The following is a 16,503-nucleotide window of genomic DNA, read 5'->3' as shown; positions in this document are numbered from 1 at the left end:
ATGGTAATTCATCGCAAATGAAAATCGAAGCTGCATTCAACTCCACTGGCGTCAGCCGAGTTCTGGTAACGCAGCGGCCAGGACACGCTCCCGGGCCGTGCCGCCTGCGGGGCGATTCTGTGGAAGAAACACTCGACTGGCAGGACCAGAGAGACTGAAACGGGGACCCAGCAGCTGGGTGGAGAGGGAGCTTCCCCGAGATCGTCATAGCATCTGGTGTCTGCATTTCAAGCACTCAAAGCTTTACTATTCAGAGCAATTATGTTTCTATGTTTGTCTCAGCACACAAATTTACCCTCATATAGCATCTCTTATAGGAGCTGAAATGGTACTTCCCCCTCCCTGAATTTCAGGCTCAAATTGACAGCCCTGTCTGGAAATCCTCCAGCCAGAGTAAGGCTAAGGGAGACCAAAAAGCCAGTAACAGCATGGAGACTTCTGAGTGGTTTTCTCTCTTTCTTCTTATTCTGATTTTGGTGCAAAAGTTATTGCTCATGTAACCCCATACAAAATCATAAATGAAGCGGATTAGGAGATTACACCATCACGGAGAAAATTCCACCCTCATAATCTCCTGCTGCGCCTGTAATCTGCAAGACTTTCCCATTTTACCTCCTTTCTATTTTAACCCTGAAGGCTTAATGCCTGGCAGGAGCCCATCACCCCCCTGAGCCTCATTGGCCAGGGAGGGATTTGCTGGGTACTTAAATGTCACCCTCTTGTCCAAAGAGGGTTTTGTGCTTTTGAGTTTTCCTGGGGAGAGGTGGCTTTTGCGTCCACCACCACCAACTGAATCGGTACAGCCCACGCACAAGGCAGTTTGTTTTTCCCGATACTGTGATCCCTGCAGTGCTGCCGTCATTTGGACTTTAAAGGCAAGAAGCAGAATTTAAAAGAAGGCCCTCAAATTGCAGAAAACATCCATTTTTGGCTGCAAAGTGACCAGCACTTGGTGTGGAGATGGGGAACATGGACGGGAAAGCCGTGGAGGAGCTGAGCGCTACCGAGTGCCACCAGTGGTATAAGAAGTTCATGACGGAGTGTCCTTCTGGCCAGCTCACCCTCTATGAGTTCAAACAGTTTTTTGGCTTGAAAAACCTGAGTCTGGCAGCGAACAAATACGTTGAGCAAATGTTTGAGACGTTTGACTTTAATAAGGTAAATATTGTCCTTCCCACTCAGCCTGTGCAGGGATCGCTGTGCTCTGCTCCCTGCGTGTGATCCCGCGTGGTGTATTTGGGTGTATGCAATATAGATGTGTATCTAAGTATGCATGGTCTGATTCTCTATGGCCTCATAAATTGTAAATCAGTTACGTAAGGCGAAAAATGTCAGCAAAAACTCCTCACCTGCTGACTGTTCTGGGAGAAAATAGATTTCTCCCAGAATTGATATTTCCCTTTTAGTTTTAAATTAATAAAATAGTGGGTTTTTATCTGGTAGTCTGTGATCCCTTTAAAATGAAGTGCCCTTTAATCCTTAAATATCAAATGTTGTGACAGTAAGGAACAAACAAGTGGCGTGAGAACAAGTGCTGCATTCATGCAGAAACAGCGAGTTCCCGAGCCACGCAGTGTGGCATGAGCTATGGTTTACAGAACAGATCACGTTTGTTTTTCTATTGTTTTAAATTATAAATGGATTACAGTTTCATTGATTTTATTGCATGTGCTCAGTCCCATACGATAAGGAGCTTGGGCCCTTTGCTACCTGGGGAGAGGCTTTGCACCTCGGGCTGTGGCTGTGCTGGACCCGGCAGCGGGGCAGTCCCGGAGCACCTGCACGCGTTCGGGAGCGCTGTCTTCCCAGCTCAGGAGCGGTGCCGGAGAAGCAGATGGATGCTGTATCTCTGAGAGGAAACAACACCCTCCTTTACTTGCAAATTATTTGAAATTGCACCTCATGTGAGATGAGGAATATATTTTATGGCAACCCAAAGGGCTTAGTGGGCTTAATCCTACTGAAAATAATACAATTTAGGCCCTAAATACTTCAGGCATTTTGGTTGTGCCTTGGCCTTTACCTTGCTCACGGCCCCATGTCTGAACGCGTGCCTGAAAAGGGAATTGATGCACGGGAAATCCCGCTGGAATGGGGCTCAGTAGCTATTTATTGATCTGGCTCTTGCAGCAGTGGGATAAAGCAGATGATCTCTTCTTGAATCTGCCCCGTGGTGCGGTGGCTTTGTTCATTGACAAAACCCTGGCTTATTCCCTCCCAAAGACTTTCCGTGGTTTACAGTTTGTACCATTTTCCTTCGAAGTGCTTTGTGTCTCAGTGGTATGTGCCATCAAAATGCTCTGTGGCGGGCACTACCTGTTTTAGCAAACTTCTGAGAAGCTGTGAACGTCCCGGGGCAGCGTCTGGGAGCAGGGTGGTGGCAGGTGAGCTCACACCCAGCTTCGCATTGGTGCCATCACCCTGGCTGGAGAGCTGTCTGCGGGCCCAGCTGAACGCCTCTAACGTGAGCTGGCGGCGGGCAAACACCTAGGAGGAAAGTCAAAGATAAAACTGTTTGTGCTTTTGACGTGACCCAACGTGAAGCAGATACACAAGTGGCACAGGGACAGAGCAGCGCCTTCCCGGCCCGAGATGTCAGCAACATGCTGGGGTAACTCCTGAGTTCGTTCCTCTGCTGGAGGTTTGCACGCGAGACCCCTTCACAGCAGAAAAGAGCTATAGGTGTGCAGACAAGACAACGTCACGTAATCCATCAGGGTTTATCTCCATAAGCCTGTTCCTCTTTGACCTCTGAATTACCAGTGCTTTGCATAGATTCCTTTAGCACGGGCTAGCTTTCGAGGCTTTGTTAGTCCCCAAGCCAGGGACACACACTGAGTTCGTTCGTTATCAACACATAACGGCTCTGCATAGATTAACGTGGAGCCCTCACCGTTCGGTGCGTTGGCTTTAACTGGTGGGTGTGCGGGGGACCCGCGCCCGGCGCCTCTGCCGCTCCCCCAGCCCCTGCTCTCAAGGTGGTGGCCACACACTGAAGCCTTCCAGTGGGGACTTCCAAAAGTGACCAGGAAAATCACTTACTGCCTGACTATCTGCTTTTAATCTCATCTAGCTTCTAACCTTCTGCTTTTAGGATGGCTACATAGATTTTATGGAGTATGTGGCAGCTCTGAGTCTGGTCCTGAAAGGGAAGGTGGATCAAAAGCTGCGATGGTATTTCAAGCTCTACGATGTGGACGGGAACGGCTGCATTGACCGGGGAGAATTGCTGAACATCATCAAAGTGAGTGGGCTCAGCTTTTTCCGTTTCTTTCACAGACAATGGTTATTAAATGCAGGTAGACAGAAAGGTTGTAACAGGAATATTCCAACCCGAAAGACAACTCCCTGGTAAATTAGTAGGCACTGGCCAAACCTGCTGCTTGTCCTCTGCCAGTCCTCCCACCAGGCTGGCCTCCCTGGCCGGACCTGTCTCGAACACCCCCCACCCCCCACGGCACCCGCACGCTGCGACACGCAGCAACCCCTTGTCTTCTCCCTGCAGTTTGTTTAACCACGTCCACTGAAACCGGGGCTGAGATAAGCACTTGAATTTAATCTAAGGATTTTCAGAGGTGAATGGCTCCTGGCTTATCCCAGTATGCCCACTGAATCTTTTAATGCATTGATTGCCTTTTAAAGTGATTTTAATCTCCGCATTTTTTAGAAAGGACTTATTCCTTTCAGAATCTAACTGCCTGCAAAAAAGTTTGGCCTCTCATGTCCAGTCACTTAGCCACTTGTACCAATGGATACACAAATCTGCACAACACTCAGTAATTGCCCTCTGTGTCCTTCCTTCCCTCCAGGCTATTCGAGCTATCAACCGGTGCAACGAAACCATGTCGGCCGAGGAATTCACAAACATGGTGTTTGACAAAATCGATATAAATGGAGATGGTGAGGAACTTTCTTATGCAATGTCAAACACTGCTCCCACTTCCCCCTTACCCGCAGTTCAGTCTGCCAGAGCATCCAGATGTTGGATGTCCCAAAACACCAGGACATGGGGAGAGCTGGCAGAGAGCGGCTCTCCGTGAAGGTTTAGCTCCCCGTCCCCTCCGGGGGCTGCAGCTGGCCCCAGGGGACACTGCAAACTGCCCCCTTCATCCTGGCAGCGTGGGGATCTGCACGGGCTTTAGCTGTGACGGGGCTTGGGGTGTACGAGACACAGACCCGGGACCTCAGGAAGGGCCCCGTGCAACTCCTGGGGGGCTGCTCCGAGGCTGCCAGCGGAGGGAGGAGGAAGGCTGCAGGATTTGACAGACCTTTTCTGAACGTGCTCTTGCAGGCGAGCTCTCCCTGGAAGAGTTCATGGAGGGCGTGCAAAAGGATGAGATGCTGCTCGAGATCCTCACCCGCAGCCTGGACCTGACACACATCGTCCAGTTGATCCAGAACGACGGGAAGAACCCGCAGGAGCCGGAGCAGGCGGCGGAGGCTGCCCAGTAGGCTCCCGGGACGCATTCCCTTCATCTCTACTTTTTCCCCCTCACATTATTAAAACGAAACGTGTTGTGGTTGCGGGAGCTGGTGAGCTGTCCCAGCACCAGTCCGACCAGCGATAGACTATCCTGCTAGCGCAGGGACCAGGATCTGCTCCAAAGGCACCGCTCCCCTGGCAGACGGTTCGGGGGAGCCCGGGGCTCACCGGGCACTGCCCTGGCCCTGCCTGCCCCAGCTGCACCCGCCGGCGAGAGGAAAGGCTGCTGCGAAGAGGGGGTGCTGCGACGGCAGATCGTCATGCTGGAAGCACACAGCCCCCCCGGGACTGCCACCGGGGCCTCGGGGCCCTTCGCTGTGCGGGGGCCTCCCGACATTGCTGCTGAGCAGAGAGGGGGTAGAGTCTCGCCTCCCCGGGAACGGGGAGCGGCACCACACGATGCGGTTAGATAATGCACCAAGAGAGCCTCAAAATTCACACCGAGGCCGAAGCCAACGCCAGCATCTGCAGCCCCTGCGGGGGACGAACCCCAGGGCTGCCCGGCACTTGGCCCTGGTGAGAGGGGGACCCCAAGGACACATGTACAAAACCCAGAAAGCAGACCTGAACCTTCTCTTTCCATATGTATTTCCAGAGCACGAGATCAGCGGTTTTGGTCACTTGTTCTTTGATTTGTTATTATTACGTTAGCAATCATTAATGATAATGTAAGATAAAAACATCTATGACCTAGAAAAAGGAGAATGGTGGAGTGGTAAATGCAGTGGCTTTTCTTTGTTTAAAAGCATTAAAAACATAGAATGGTGCCTTTTTTTAACAACTATCTGGACTTCAAGGGCCTGTTTCTCCTTGAAATATCTGGAAAGGCTGCAATGGCAGTAACCTGAGAGGGAAAAGTTTTGAATGTTTGTAGGAATATTCCTGCATGTCTTATCACCTGCACAACACACTTACTCTCCTGCAAGTCACACTCCGTGGCACCCTCAAGCATCTGTGGTTTTAACTACAATGGCAGCAAATCTTCTGCATGCAGTTCGGAGGGGTGCGCTGCTAGAGACGGGCTAGACCCAGCGTCCGTGCCATGAGCATCTGCAAGTACCTGAGTATTCCTGAGCAGGCAACGGGTACCATCACCTCCACGGTACAGTGGGCGCAAGTACCGTCCCCCGTGGAATAAAACCCAGTCACTCCTTATTACAGCATCCTGGGACAGCAACCTCGTCTGCCAGTGCTAATTACCCAGTGCCACGAGCAGGGGCTGCACCCAGGACCCAGCACACGCACAAGGGAGGCTGCGAGAGCAGCGGCCTCGCCCCCGCACCGCCCCCCGTCCCCACGCCGAGCCGGGGCTGCGCCTTGGCCGCTCCTGCAGAGGACTTTCCTCATCTGATGGGAGCAAGTTGCAGGCGTGGTGAGGCAATACAGGACACCAGGAAGGATTTCTTGCCTAGCTGAAAGACTTGTTATTTAGCACTGGATTCCTGTAATTCATAAGCAACTTTCTGACCATTTTTCCTGTGCATCTTTTTCTTTTGACAGTGTTTTACCTGGAAGCTTTTGTATTTCCAATCTTATAGGGAACTAATAAAGATATTTTACAAGATTATTTCAGGTTGTGTTTTTTCTCTCTTTCAATCAATCATTCTGTTTCCAGCAGGACAGATTAACTGTCTCATGCAAGTGCAGAAACTTTTGATTTGGCTTCATTAAAAGAGTTCTTTTGCAAGAACACCGCGAGCACACGGAGAGGTCTGTTTTCTTCAGAATCAGTGTAGAAAAGGGGCTGCTCCTGGGTTCTCGCATCCCGTGAGCGCTGCCTGCTCTTCTGAACCTCGTCTGCATTGAGCAAGCGTAGCTTACTTTAATAAAACCTCACCCGCTGGGTAGTCCTACAACTCTTTCTTCTAGAGCTCTGCTTTACCCACACACATTTCGAGGCACCTCCTGCTTTCCTCCCTGCTGCCTTCTGGGTGGGCCACGTGTGGCAGCCCCGCAGCTCCCTCCTGCCTCTGTTTTCCGCCCAGACGGACAGCGAGTGCGAGATGCACCTCCCGGCTGCCCCTAACAGGCTGGTCCATGCTCCGGTGCTCTTGGACAGGCACACAAACCAAAAGACCACGGAGAGGAACCCTTTGACGGGCCAGCTTGTCCGGCCACCCCACTGACACCAGTGCAAGAGGGGGCAGGCTGCAACCATCTTACTAGAGCTGGGCTGAGCTGTTTACTCAGTGTGTAACACTCCTCCTTGCAGCAGAATTAACTTCCCCACAAATGACCGGCACAAAACTTACTGCACTTTGTCTGTACAACGAGCAGCGAGGAGGGAGCCGAGTTCAGCGTGGGCTTTCTGTGCACACTCCCTCCACAGAAACACATTCAGTCCCACCCAGGCTTCCTTCAGCCTCTCTCTCCTCTGCATGCCCAAGAAGCTGCAAGAAGCAGCCCTGACAAACCCAATTTCTGTTTATAAAGACGAAGTTATTCTAAAAGGGCTGTCTCCGAATTGCCGGCTGGCCGAAGGCACCTTTCAAACCTCAGCATCTCTCTCCAAAGGATGTTTTTTCAGCCTCTAAGAAAGCAAATTAAAAATAATTAAAAACTAATATTGTGACTCTCTTTGCCCTAACTCATGCATAATGGATTTATTTCAAAATAGTGGCGGCTGTTCATGTGCCAGCCACGGATGCATTGCTCACTCTTGTGACAGTGTCACTGGTGAATGAGAGGCAGCACAGCCTCTCTGGTGAGCGTGGGAGAGGCTTTTTTGGGGAGCTGCCATCAGAGGGGCGATGGGCCTGCGAGGCTGCAGCACCAGGTCTGAGGTCGGTCCCGGCTCTGCCTCCCCTTTGCAGTGAGCCGGGACAAGTCCCTGGAGCCAGGTTTGTTAAGAAGAGTTGCAGCTACGCTAAAGCCGCCCAGTGAGTGACTTTCGGCAGCACCATGCCATTTATCTCAGTGGGGTTTAGGTGCCAAAACACGGTAAAAGCTGCAATGCACATCTGCCTTTTGAGGGATGCAGAAATCCATGGACCGTTTGAGGTTGGGAGGAGTCTTAGGTGGGGTCTGCGCCTGCGTCCTGCCGCCAGCAGGGCTAACCTGGAAGCTGGGCTGCTCAGGGCCTTTCCAGCCCAGCTTTGGAGAGAGGATGTCGAGCAGCGCTTTGTCCTTTCATACGCTCTCCGCAGCAGGGGAGCCCAGCCGGGGGCTCTGCCATCCCTCTGTGACGGTACCTGCCCGCCCGCCCGGTGCCGCTCGCCCTGCGGAGCCGGGGCTGCCCCGTCCCTCGGGGGGAGCCCTGCGGAGGCACCTCGCTCTGCGGAGGAGCAGCGCTCGGGAATCCTGGGAACCCGCGGGGAATTGAGCCAAGGGGCTCCTAGACAGCAAAATCAAAGAGAAGCGAGATGGTGAGCTTAGGAACGGACGATGGCAAATTGCAAAAATATCTCCTTTTGCATCCCTGTGCGTTAGGGTGTGAGGCCTAAAAGGCAGAGAAATGAAACAAAACAGGTTCTCAGCCAGATGCTTCTCAAGGTCCCTTATCCCCAGGGGATGCAGCTGCCCTACAGCACAGCTCCAGTGTTCCCATATCATGCATCAGATCCCAGAATACCATTATATTACCTTAAATATGGTAACACGTTTGAGATACTTTCTAAACTTCTGAGGTGCACCTTCCTTTGCAGAGAGGGAGGAGGAAAGAAAGAAAGAAGTATTTTCCCATACTGCCAGAGCTGAGCACGGGTGCTGTGAGACAATGACCGAGTATGGTGAGACCACAAAAAGTCCCTACAGCGATCAGCATGGGGCTGTGTAAGTCCTGGCATAGCCACTCTGTTTTTCAACACAACATTTTCAAGGGGAGCTGCACATGGGTGCTTTGGGAATGACCTGGACACAAGTCTTTCCTCTGGCAGCCACCAAACCCCAGCTACCCACAGGTGAACCTCCCCTCTCAGAACATCAGGTGTACAGACAAATAAAGAGCATGGCTAAGCATAGAGTTAGATGTAATTATCCTCTTTCCTTCTCCGCCTCATTATTTCTACTGCTCAGTGCTTTCCCTGGGAATGCACCTTCCAGAGCGTTTTAGGATGCGATGCCTCCTTTGGCTCCTGTTCCCTCTCCCCATCAGCCACAGCCTCACCTTCAGCTTTCTAACATGATTATTTCACCTTCAATCCTACCCAACTTCGGAGGCATCAAACATCAGAGCAGATGGTAGAAGCTCAGAAAAATCACACAGCATTTGCCTTTTCCAAGCCATCCTGTTTCCCAATTTAGACTAAAAAGAAATCCGATCAGTCAAATCCAATTCTAGCTGGGCTGTAAGTCTGGAAAAATGGATTATGCAAAATGTCTGACATCAACAGCTTGATGTGAATGCTGAATTGAGTTTGGGAGGAGATCAAAGTGTTTATACCTGCAGATTTAAAAATAGGACTAAGACTAAAGCACCTTGCGATTTCTTGGCAAAAGATTACACAATTGATAAGAGGAACAATTTTCCACTGGGTTATGCCAGCCCTACACAAGCATTACCCACCATGTGCACCACTACCACCTGAGGTCTGCCCAGGCCAGAGGATGCGGAGGCATCATGCTGCCAAGCCCAGCACTTTACTTTGAGCCCTACGTTCTTCAAGGTTCCTGTTTCAGTCCTGGCAGGGGCCATCTCATTGCAGCACTGTCAGCTCACTTTATTGTAAGCAACTGTTTCAAATTCCATTCAGAAGATTGTTTTATTTTACTATACACATGCTTTCCACCATCATTACACAGAAGTTAAACAGAAGACACTCCTTTCCTACTCTGCATCTGCAATAGCATCACCATCTCTGCCTTATATTTGTCTTACCCAGGTGAGCTGTTACACTTAACTCCCTTGAATTCATTGTCAGTCTCAAGACTGCAATTTTGGTCCAATACTCAGGTGCTTACACAGATCTTCACCTTCATTCCAAGTGAAAAAGAAATACTACAAAACAGAATTTTAATAAATAATTCTTTATTGAATTCGTGTTACAAAATTTCTACCACCAGGTGTACAAGTGCTCAGTGTTAGGATGCCCTCTACCACCCCAGCAGAGGACTGCTGCTCCTTCAGTGCTGATCTGGCCAGGTGAACAGAGTAAGAAAATTTAAAGCATTTAAGTAAAACTGCAGTATGCAGCTATAGTAAGTAAACATCCACTTTAAAATTGTGCAAGAAGCAGAGTTATGTTAGTTGAGGTGCTGAAATTTAAGGAATTAGAGATTTGTATCCTCTCATGAAAACATTTGTCCACAAGTTGGAAAATCAGTAAAGTGAATCTTTTCTTCCAGGCCCTCAAGTCAGAAGTACGATTTTTCTTTCAGATCTTTGGCTGATAAGCTATTGACTTGAATGAGGTCTAAACAGCTGCCTTACAGCAGCATAAACTGTAAGTCTAATCTGCACTGATAAGTAAGCATGCCACAAGTGAGTGTGTATTTACAGAAAACTCTTAGAAAGGCTATTTAGAAGTGGAAACATATGGATTTGAATTCTAGTACTGACTGTGTCTTACCCTGAATACTTCCTCATGTTCCTGAATTTAAACATCAGCTAAATTGACAAGACCACAAACCAGCAAACTAATCAACTAATGAAAGATACTACAGTCATAATTAAAGGCCACAAAAAAGGGATTGCAAATCTTTTCATGGATGTGACTCGGCCCACTGATCCCGAGGGAAAACTAAAATAAGACAAAAATTCATGTTATTTTCCTGCAGAAATTTTTCTTGCAAAAAAACCAATAAATAAATCCAACAAAGGTGAACCAAAATATTGGTTCAAGCCAAATTCTCTTTCCACATACGTGTATATATGTAGGAATATGGGTTAGAATAGCAGAGCTCAGCCTACAACCTGCGCAAATTTTATATCTATAGTCTGTGGCTAAACTAAGTCCAATGTAAAACCACTGTACTACTTCAGTAACTCAGATTTTCTGTCACTTGTTCCATTCTGTGGTCCTGCCAATAAAGCAGCACTAATCCTCTCACTGCAGAGATGCTGCCAAGCAAAACTCTGCTCTTCCCTTATCTCTCCTTCCACACAAAGCTTCTCCCAGTGCAGTGAAAGTCCTGGAGCTCCTTGAGCTCAGTCAGTCTTCATAGGGCAGGAAAAGCTGTTCTAGAATGATGATTCAGTAAGAAAAAGGGGATCAAAAGGAGCAGAATCACACTTGTGCAAATCCATCCTCTAAATGTGGCTGTCAGAAGAGGTACAATTTCTACTGCTGCTCAGTGTTTGGAAATAGCATTTTTCCAGCCCCACAGAAAGCCAGGTCTCTGAACAGGTAGAAGGAGCAGACTCCGGTCCACAGGAGGGAGATGCAAAGAGTTACTGCTCCACCTGTCCAGCCCACGCATTATGTTTTCCTCAACTCTGTGTACTGTCTCAGCTACCGTTTATAGTCCAATTCTCATTTTCGATAGCGATATGTTCAGTAATTTTACATTAGCAGTAGTACAGCCTACTATTTAGTAGTACAGACCTCCGGGATGTATAAAGCCTGCCAGAGCACCTCTTTTGTTGTCACTTTTTGTTTGATGTGTTTATATCTCTGCAGGCATGAATGATGCAAACACTAGTCTGCACTGGAGACGGTACCATTGCATCAGGATTTCTCACTTCCCGATCCTGTCTGTCATCAGAATAAAACCCTGCCCAGGATCTGCTCCAGGAAGCCACGAAAAGTTTGTTCCTTGGGGTGTAACCAAAAACCAGAGCTGGCAAACATGGTATTGTGTACACAGAAAGACTTATTCATGGGCCAAAAACAGTCTCTGGGTACCAGCAGTATGCAGCACATGGGGTTTAGATTGAGATATGGCTTCTTAAACCACTGAAGTTTTCATCTGGATGCTTAGTCCACCAGCCCAGAGTAAGAGAGCCACAGTTGTAGGCAGCATCACATTTTCAGCTGTATCAAACCTGAATTTTCTCAAAACAAAGCACTCTTTCTCCTCTGCTCAGAGATCCATCCCCCAGGGTTTACATCCATTTGCAGCATCTTCATCACCCACTTGTCTTTCCTGGCGCCATCAATGAACTCATCAAGAGACAATTGCCCTGTGTATGAGATGAGGAGGACACAAGATGGGGAGACAAAACATGACAGATAAGACAAGAAGAAGAAGGCAGGAAGTAAAAACTATCTGTATGTCAGAAAATATGCTAATAAGACAAAAGCTATACTTCATTTCCCCATGTAGTTTAGGCCAGCTAGCTGAAAGACAAACCACCATGCTGTGACCCAATGCATTCACACCTACCCCATCCCATCGGCTAACATGAAATGTTGCATTAGCTTACACATGCTCCTCCAGGAGGATTGCAAGTCTGATCCTGCAAGCTCCAATGTGACTAGAGCCACTGACTTTACTCAGGCTATTTGTGCTGGGACTGGGACCTGCATTCTGGCTACTGGAGGCTTTCAGAGGATGAGATCTGTGTGGCATCAAAATCCAGATGGAATAGTGACCCCTCTGTATTTTACATTAAAAAACACAATGAAAATTATTTCCTCCTGCTGCACCAAGTTACTCTTGATTCTAACAAACAGACCAGAACGAAACCCAATGTGTCTAATATGAGTAACATAATAGTTCTAAGCGATTTCTTGATAGATGTAATTAAAGCTAGCCTGCCCAGCACAGATAACTTCTCATTACGCATGAATGCAATCTGAGCCATCGATCACTTACCATCCCCATTCTCATCCACTAGCTGAAATATCCTGTCCACAACCTCCTCCGGCGTGAGCAATGGAGTCCTCTCCTCCACCTCCGACCGACACGCTTTCTTCAGCTTGTAGATAGACTGAAAAGAAATTCACAGATTAGGAGAAGGACTAGACATGAAAAGCAGTGGTGAACTCCATCATCTTCCCAACTGTGTAAAGGTCTTTCACAAAGGCTGTGGTTTTAACCTTTCTAGAAAGGTCTGCCACTTAACAGCCTCAGACCTTTAATGAAACCTCCGACCTTATGCGCACACACTGCAGATTACTTCATTTGCTCTTTGAAGCTGCTGCTCTCCTATTTTCCTTTCACATATTGGTCAGACCTCAGGGTTCCTTTGCAAAGAACAAGGCACAAGTTTCACAGATGGGAAAATCATCTGACTTTTGAGTATAATTTTTTTTTTTAACATCTGAGGCCAGGCACATCTGGACTTACCCAGCCCTCTCTCTCCCAGGGAACTTGTGCCCAAGCTGCAAGATCAAACCTGTATTAGCACACATTTTGACCCCTAGTTTCTGTTCCACTTTGTCAGTGGAGAGGGGCAGATTTTACCTATTCCTCCCATGACAACCATCTGTTCATTATTAACTTAACTTTACTCCTTAGGCTGAAGGGTTTTGTCTGAAGTCTTCCCAGAGAGGGGATTAGCAAGGGCCTAATACAGCTCTGGCCAATTCCTAGCTGACCTCAAAACTATAGTTGAACCTGCCCCAGACAAGCTCCACAGATGCTCTCTCACCTGCTGCTGGTGCTGCAGGTAACAAGCTGGTCACACTTCCCAGCCAAAAGGACTTGCTTTCCACAGATTCGATTTCTGATGTTTTCTTGATATTGCATTTCACCTAAGGTCCTAAAGGGTTTGATAACCATTGATTAAGCCTCAGAAGTACTGCTGTGCAAGGGTAACAGCACCTGGGGTGCAGGGGTGACTCTAGCACAATCACCAAGATATTTACCTAAACTAAGAACCCAGGAACTCCATGTCTGACTGTTTCTAAGGCCCATGCCTCCTCTCACACCTTCACAAAGACACTAATTAAAACAAAGTGCAGAACATAACAGAAAGGAAGAATTACAAAAGGGATTTCTGTACTAATTTGTGCCTCTTGGTATTCTCACCAGCTACTCAGGCAGAAAACTTGGCTCCTGTAAGGCGCATGGGGTGAAACCCTCTTCCACTGGCCACTGCAATGAATCTTGGTGTAAAAAGGTTGAAAGGAAAGGCAGAACAGAGATACAGGAACTCCACAACAGCACCCAGATGCTGCATTTCTGGACAGCTTCAGCAGCAGAGGCCAGGCTGCCCGCAGGGGGTTTAACTGATCCCTCAGCCACCCCATCAGGCTCCACCAAACCACTGAGCACATGACCCTTTCACCAAGGTCAGGCATTTTCACTTCATCACTGCCCACAGCTGCCTTGAAACCTGATTATCACAAAAACCATATACATCATTACATTGCCAAAGAACTGTGATTGCTTAAATAAGTGATGAGGCAATGCCTACTTACCTCAACAATTTCCAGCAGCTCAGGTTTATCTATGCAGCCATTCCCATCCTTGTCATATACTTTGAATGTCCACCTCAGCTTGTGTTCCAGTTTTCCTCGTAAAACAAGATTCAAGGCAGCTACATATTCCAGAAAATCAATGGTATTATCCTGTAGAAACAGAAAAGCATCTGAATGACACTTAACCGGGTATAGTCGATAGAAAACTGCTTATGAAACCTAGATAAAAAGCTGCCAAGAAGATACTCCATGGGACAGCTATTTTCCACTTTATAGAAGACTTGTGCCAGTCCAAGACCGTCAGTAGGTACAGCCTTACCCCTCTGCACCAAGGATAAGTTCCCAAGAAGTGACACTGGAGAGCAAAGCAGTTTTCCTACAGTGCAATAAGGGGGGACACCTGCCAGGACTCCAGAAATGAGCAATTTAAATACCCCAAGACAACACAGATTACATGGAGGGTGGGGAGGCAGATAAGGATCAATGCAGGAGGCATTGACTTTTTGGGAAGGGATCACCATTCTCAACAATCTCAGCTGCTTCACCAATGAGACACCCAACCATTACCCCTTTCTTCCATCCTTCCCCACTGTTTGATCTTGACTCATCTGAGGAAGACAGACAATGAAAATGTCACCATTCAGAAGGAGGCAGCAAGAACACCCACAATAAAGGATTTACATCAGGTGTTCATCCTCCTAAAAAGTTCAGAGACAGTGAAGGGCTGCAGGGCTCCTTCGGCAGCCTCCAGCAGATGGCCCTCATGCAGACCAACACCATCCCCAGGGCTGAGCCGGGGCCCCATGTCACCTCACAGCCCTCCCGACCCGGGTAGCAAAACCCCCTGGAAGATCTGGGCTACGCATCTCCTCCCCACACGCTCTGCTACGGGCACTGAAATGCTCTGCAGTAACTGTGAGCAAAAACTGCTACTACTGGACTTCAAAGGCCAACAAGCATAAAAAGACAATGGAGGCATTGTTTTTATTTTCTTACCGTATTACTAATAATCCTTTAGATTGTTAGGTCCTGCTCGACTGATTATATACCATGGGCATATCTGAGCAAACACATGAATCTAGGCCTAATTTAGTGTTCTTAATATATGCAAATACCAGCATCCCCTAAAAACAGATTTTCAGACTTATTAGGAAAACTCCTATAAACTAGGAATGGGACTTTGCCTTTTATGCACACCATTTGCTCTGCTACCCTTTCTGCACAGCTTTCATAACAGAACTTGGACCTGGACCTTCAGTTTTTTGCAGGAATTTGGGTTTTGCCAACTTCAAATTCTGAGACAAGTCTGACGTGCTCACATCCAGCAGACAGGCAACAGTCTCAGGGGTTCCTGGAGTGTGTGGAAGATCATTCCTGACACAGCTGGTGAGGGACCTGTTGTTTTCCAACAGAGAAGGACTCATGGGTGATGTGACAGTTGGAGGCCGTCTTGGGCACAGCGATCACAAAATTACAGAGTTTTTGATTCTTGGAGAAGTGAGGAGAGGGGTCAGCAGAACTGCCACCTTGGACTCCCTAAGGACAGACTTTGGCCTGTTTATGGGCCTGCTTGACAGAGTCCCTTGGGAGGCAGTCCTGGGCAAAGGAGCCCAGGAAGGCTGGACATTCTTCAGGAAGGAAAACTTAAAGGTGCAGGAGCAGGCCGTCCCCTCAAAGATGAGCTGGCAGGGAAGACCACCAGCCTGGCTGAACAGAGAGCTTCGGCTGGAACTCAGGAAAAAAAAGGAGAGTTTATGACCTTTGGAAGAAGGGGCAGGCAACTCAGGAGGACTACAAGGATGTTATGAGGTTAGGCAGGCTGGACATTCTTCAGGAAGGAAAACTTAAAGGTGCAGGAGCAGGCCGTCCCCTCAAAGATGAGCTGGCAGGGAAGACCACCAGCCTGGCTGAACAGAGAGCTTCGGCTGGAACTCAGGAAAAAAAAGGAGAGTTTATGACCTTTGGAAGAAGGGGCAGGCAACTCAGGAGGACTACAAGGATGTTATGAGGTTAGGCAGGCAGAAAATTAGAAGGGCCAACTAGAACTTAATCTGGCTACTGCCGTAAAAGACAATTAAAAATGTTTCTATAAATATATTGGCAACAAAAGGAGGGCTAAGGAGAATTTCCACCCTTTATTGGATGCGGGGGGAAACATAGTGACAAAGGATGAGGAAAAGGCTGAAGTACTTAATGCCATCTTTGCCTCAGTCTTTAATAGCAAGACCAGTTGTTCCCTGGGTACCCAGCCCAGTGAGCTGGAAGACAGGGATGGGGAGCAGAATGAAGCCCCCATGATCCAAGGGGAAACAGTTAGTGACCTGCCACACCACTTAGACACACACAAGTCTATGGGGCCAGATGGGATCCACCCAAGGGTACTGAGGGAGCTGGCAGGAGTGCTCACTGAGCCACTTCCCATCCTTTATCAGCAGTCCTGGCTAACCAGGGAGGTCCCAGTTGACTGGAGGTTACCAAATGTGACACCCATCTACAAGAAGCACCAGAAGGAGGATCTGGGGAACTACAGGCCTGTCAGCCTGACCTCGGTGCCAGGGAAGGTTCTGGAGCAGATCATCCTGAGTGCCATCACACAGCATGAACAGGACAACCAGGTGACCAGGCCCAGGCAGCATGGGTTTATGAAAGGCAGGTCCTGCTTGACTAACCTGATCTCCTCCTATGACAAGGTAACCCGCTTAGTGGATGAGGAAGAGGCTGTGGATGTTGTCCACCTAGACTTTAGTAAAGCCTTTGACACCATTTCACACAGCA

The 16,503-nt window shown here is 48.4% G+C and overlaps 2 protein-coding genes across 2 annotated transcripts; one reads left to right on the top strand and one right to left on the bottom strand.

The window, feature by feature from the left end:
* Nucleotides 1–960: 960 nt before the first annotated feature.
* Nucleotides 961–4,452, top strand: GUCA1A (guanylate cyclase activator 1A (retina)). The gene is made up of 4 exons (XM_009577841.1): nucleotides 961–1,158; nucleotides 3,095–3,244; nucleotides 3,810–3,900; nucleotides 4,292–4,452. The coding sequence occupies exons 1-4, from the start codon at nucleotides 961–963 to the stop codon at nucleotides 4,450–4,452; spliced, it is 600 nt and encodes a 199-aa protein (XP_009576136.1).
* A 6,963-nt stretch (nucleotides 4,453–11,415) lies between these two features.
* On the bottom strand, nucleotides 11,416–13,878 carry GUCA1B (guanylate cyclase activator 1B (retina); the record flags this gene model as incomplete). The annotated part of the gene is made up of 3 exons (XM_009577842.1): nucleotides 11,416–11,543; nucleotides 12,179–12,293; nucleotides 13,729–13,878. Coding segments are annotated over 3 exons (393 nt in total), but the record flags the coding sequence as incomplete, so codon positions are not given.
* Between the last annotated feature and the right edge of the window lie 2,625 nt (nucleotides 13,879–16,503).

This window comes from Fulmarus glacialis, unplaced genomic scaffold, assembly GCF_000690835.1.
Source record: "Fulmarus glacialis isolate BGI_N327 unplaced genomic scaffold, ASM69083v1 scaffold9465, whole genome shotgun sequence".
In the NCBI taxonomy this organism is placed as follows: Eukaryota; Metazoa; Chordata; class Aves; order Procellariiformes; family Procellariidae; genus Fulmarus; species Fulmarus glacialis.
This window is presented reverse-complemented; position numbering and strand designations above follow the sequence as displayed.

Bases quoted from the DNA above. Each gene is read 5' to 3' on its own strand.
- GUCA1A (XM_009577841.1), top strand. From the start codon at position 961: ATGGGGAACATGGACGGGAAAGCCGTGGAGGAGCTGAGCGCTACCGAG. The intron at 3,245-3,809 runs GTGAGTGGGCTC...CCTTCCCTCCAG, and splicing joins AATTGCTGAACATCATCAAA to GCTATTCGAGCTATCAACCG. The intron at 3,901-4,291 runs GTGAGGAACTTT...GTGCTCTTGCAG, and splicing joins AATCGATATAAATGGAGATG to GCGAGCTCTCCCTGGAAGAG.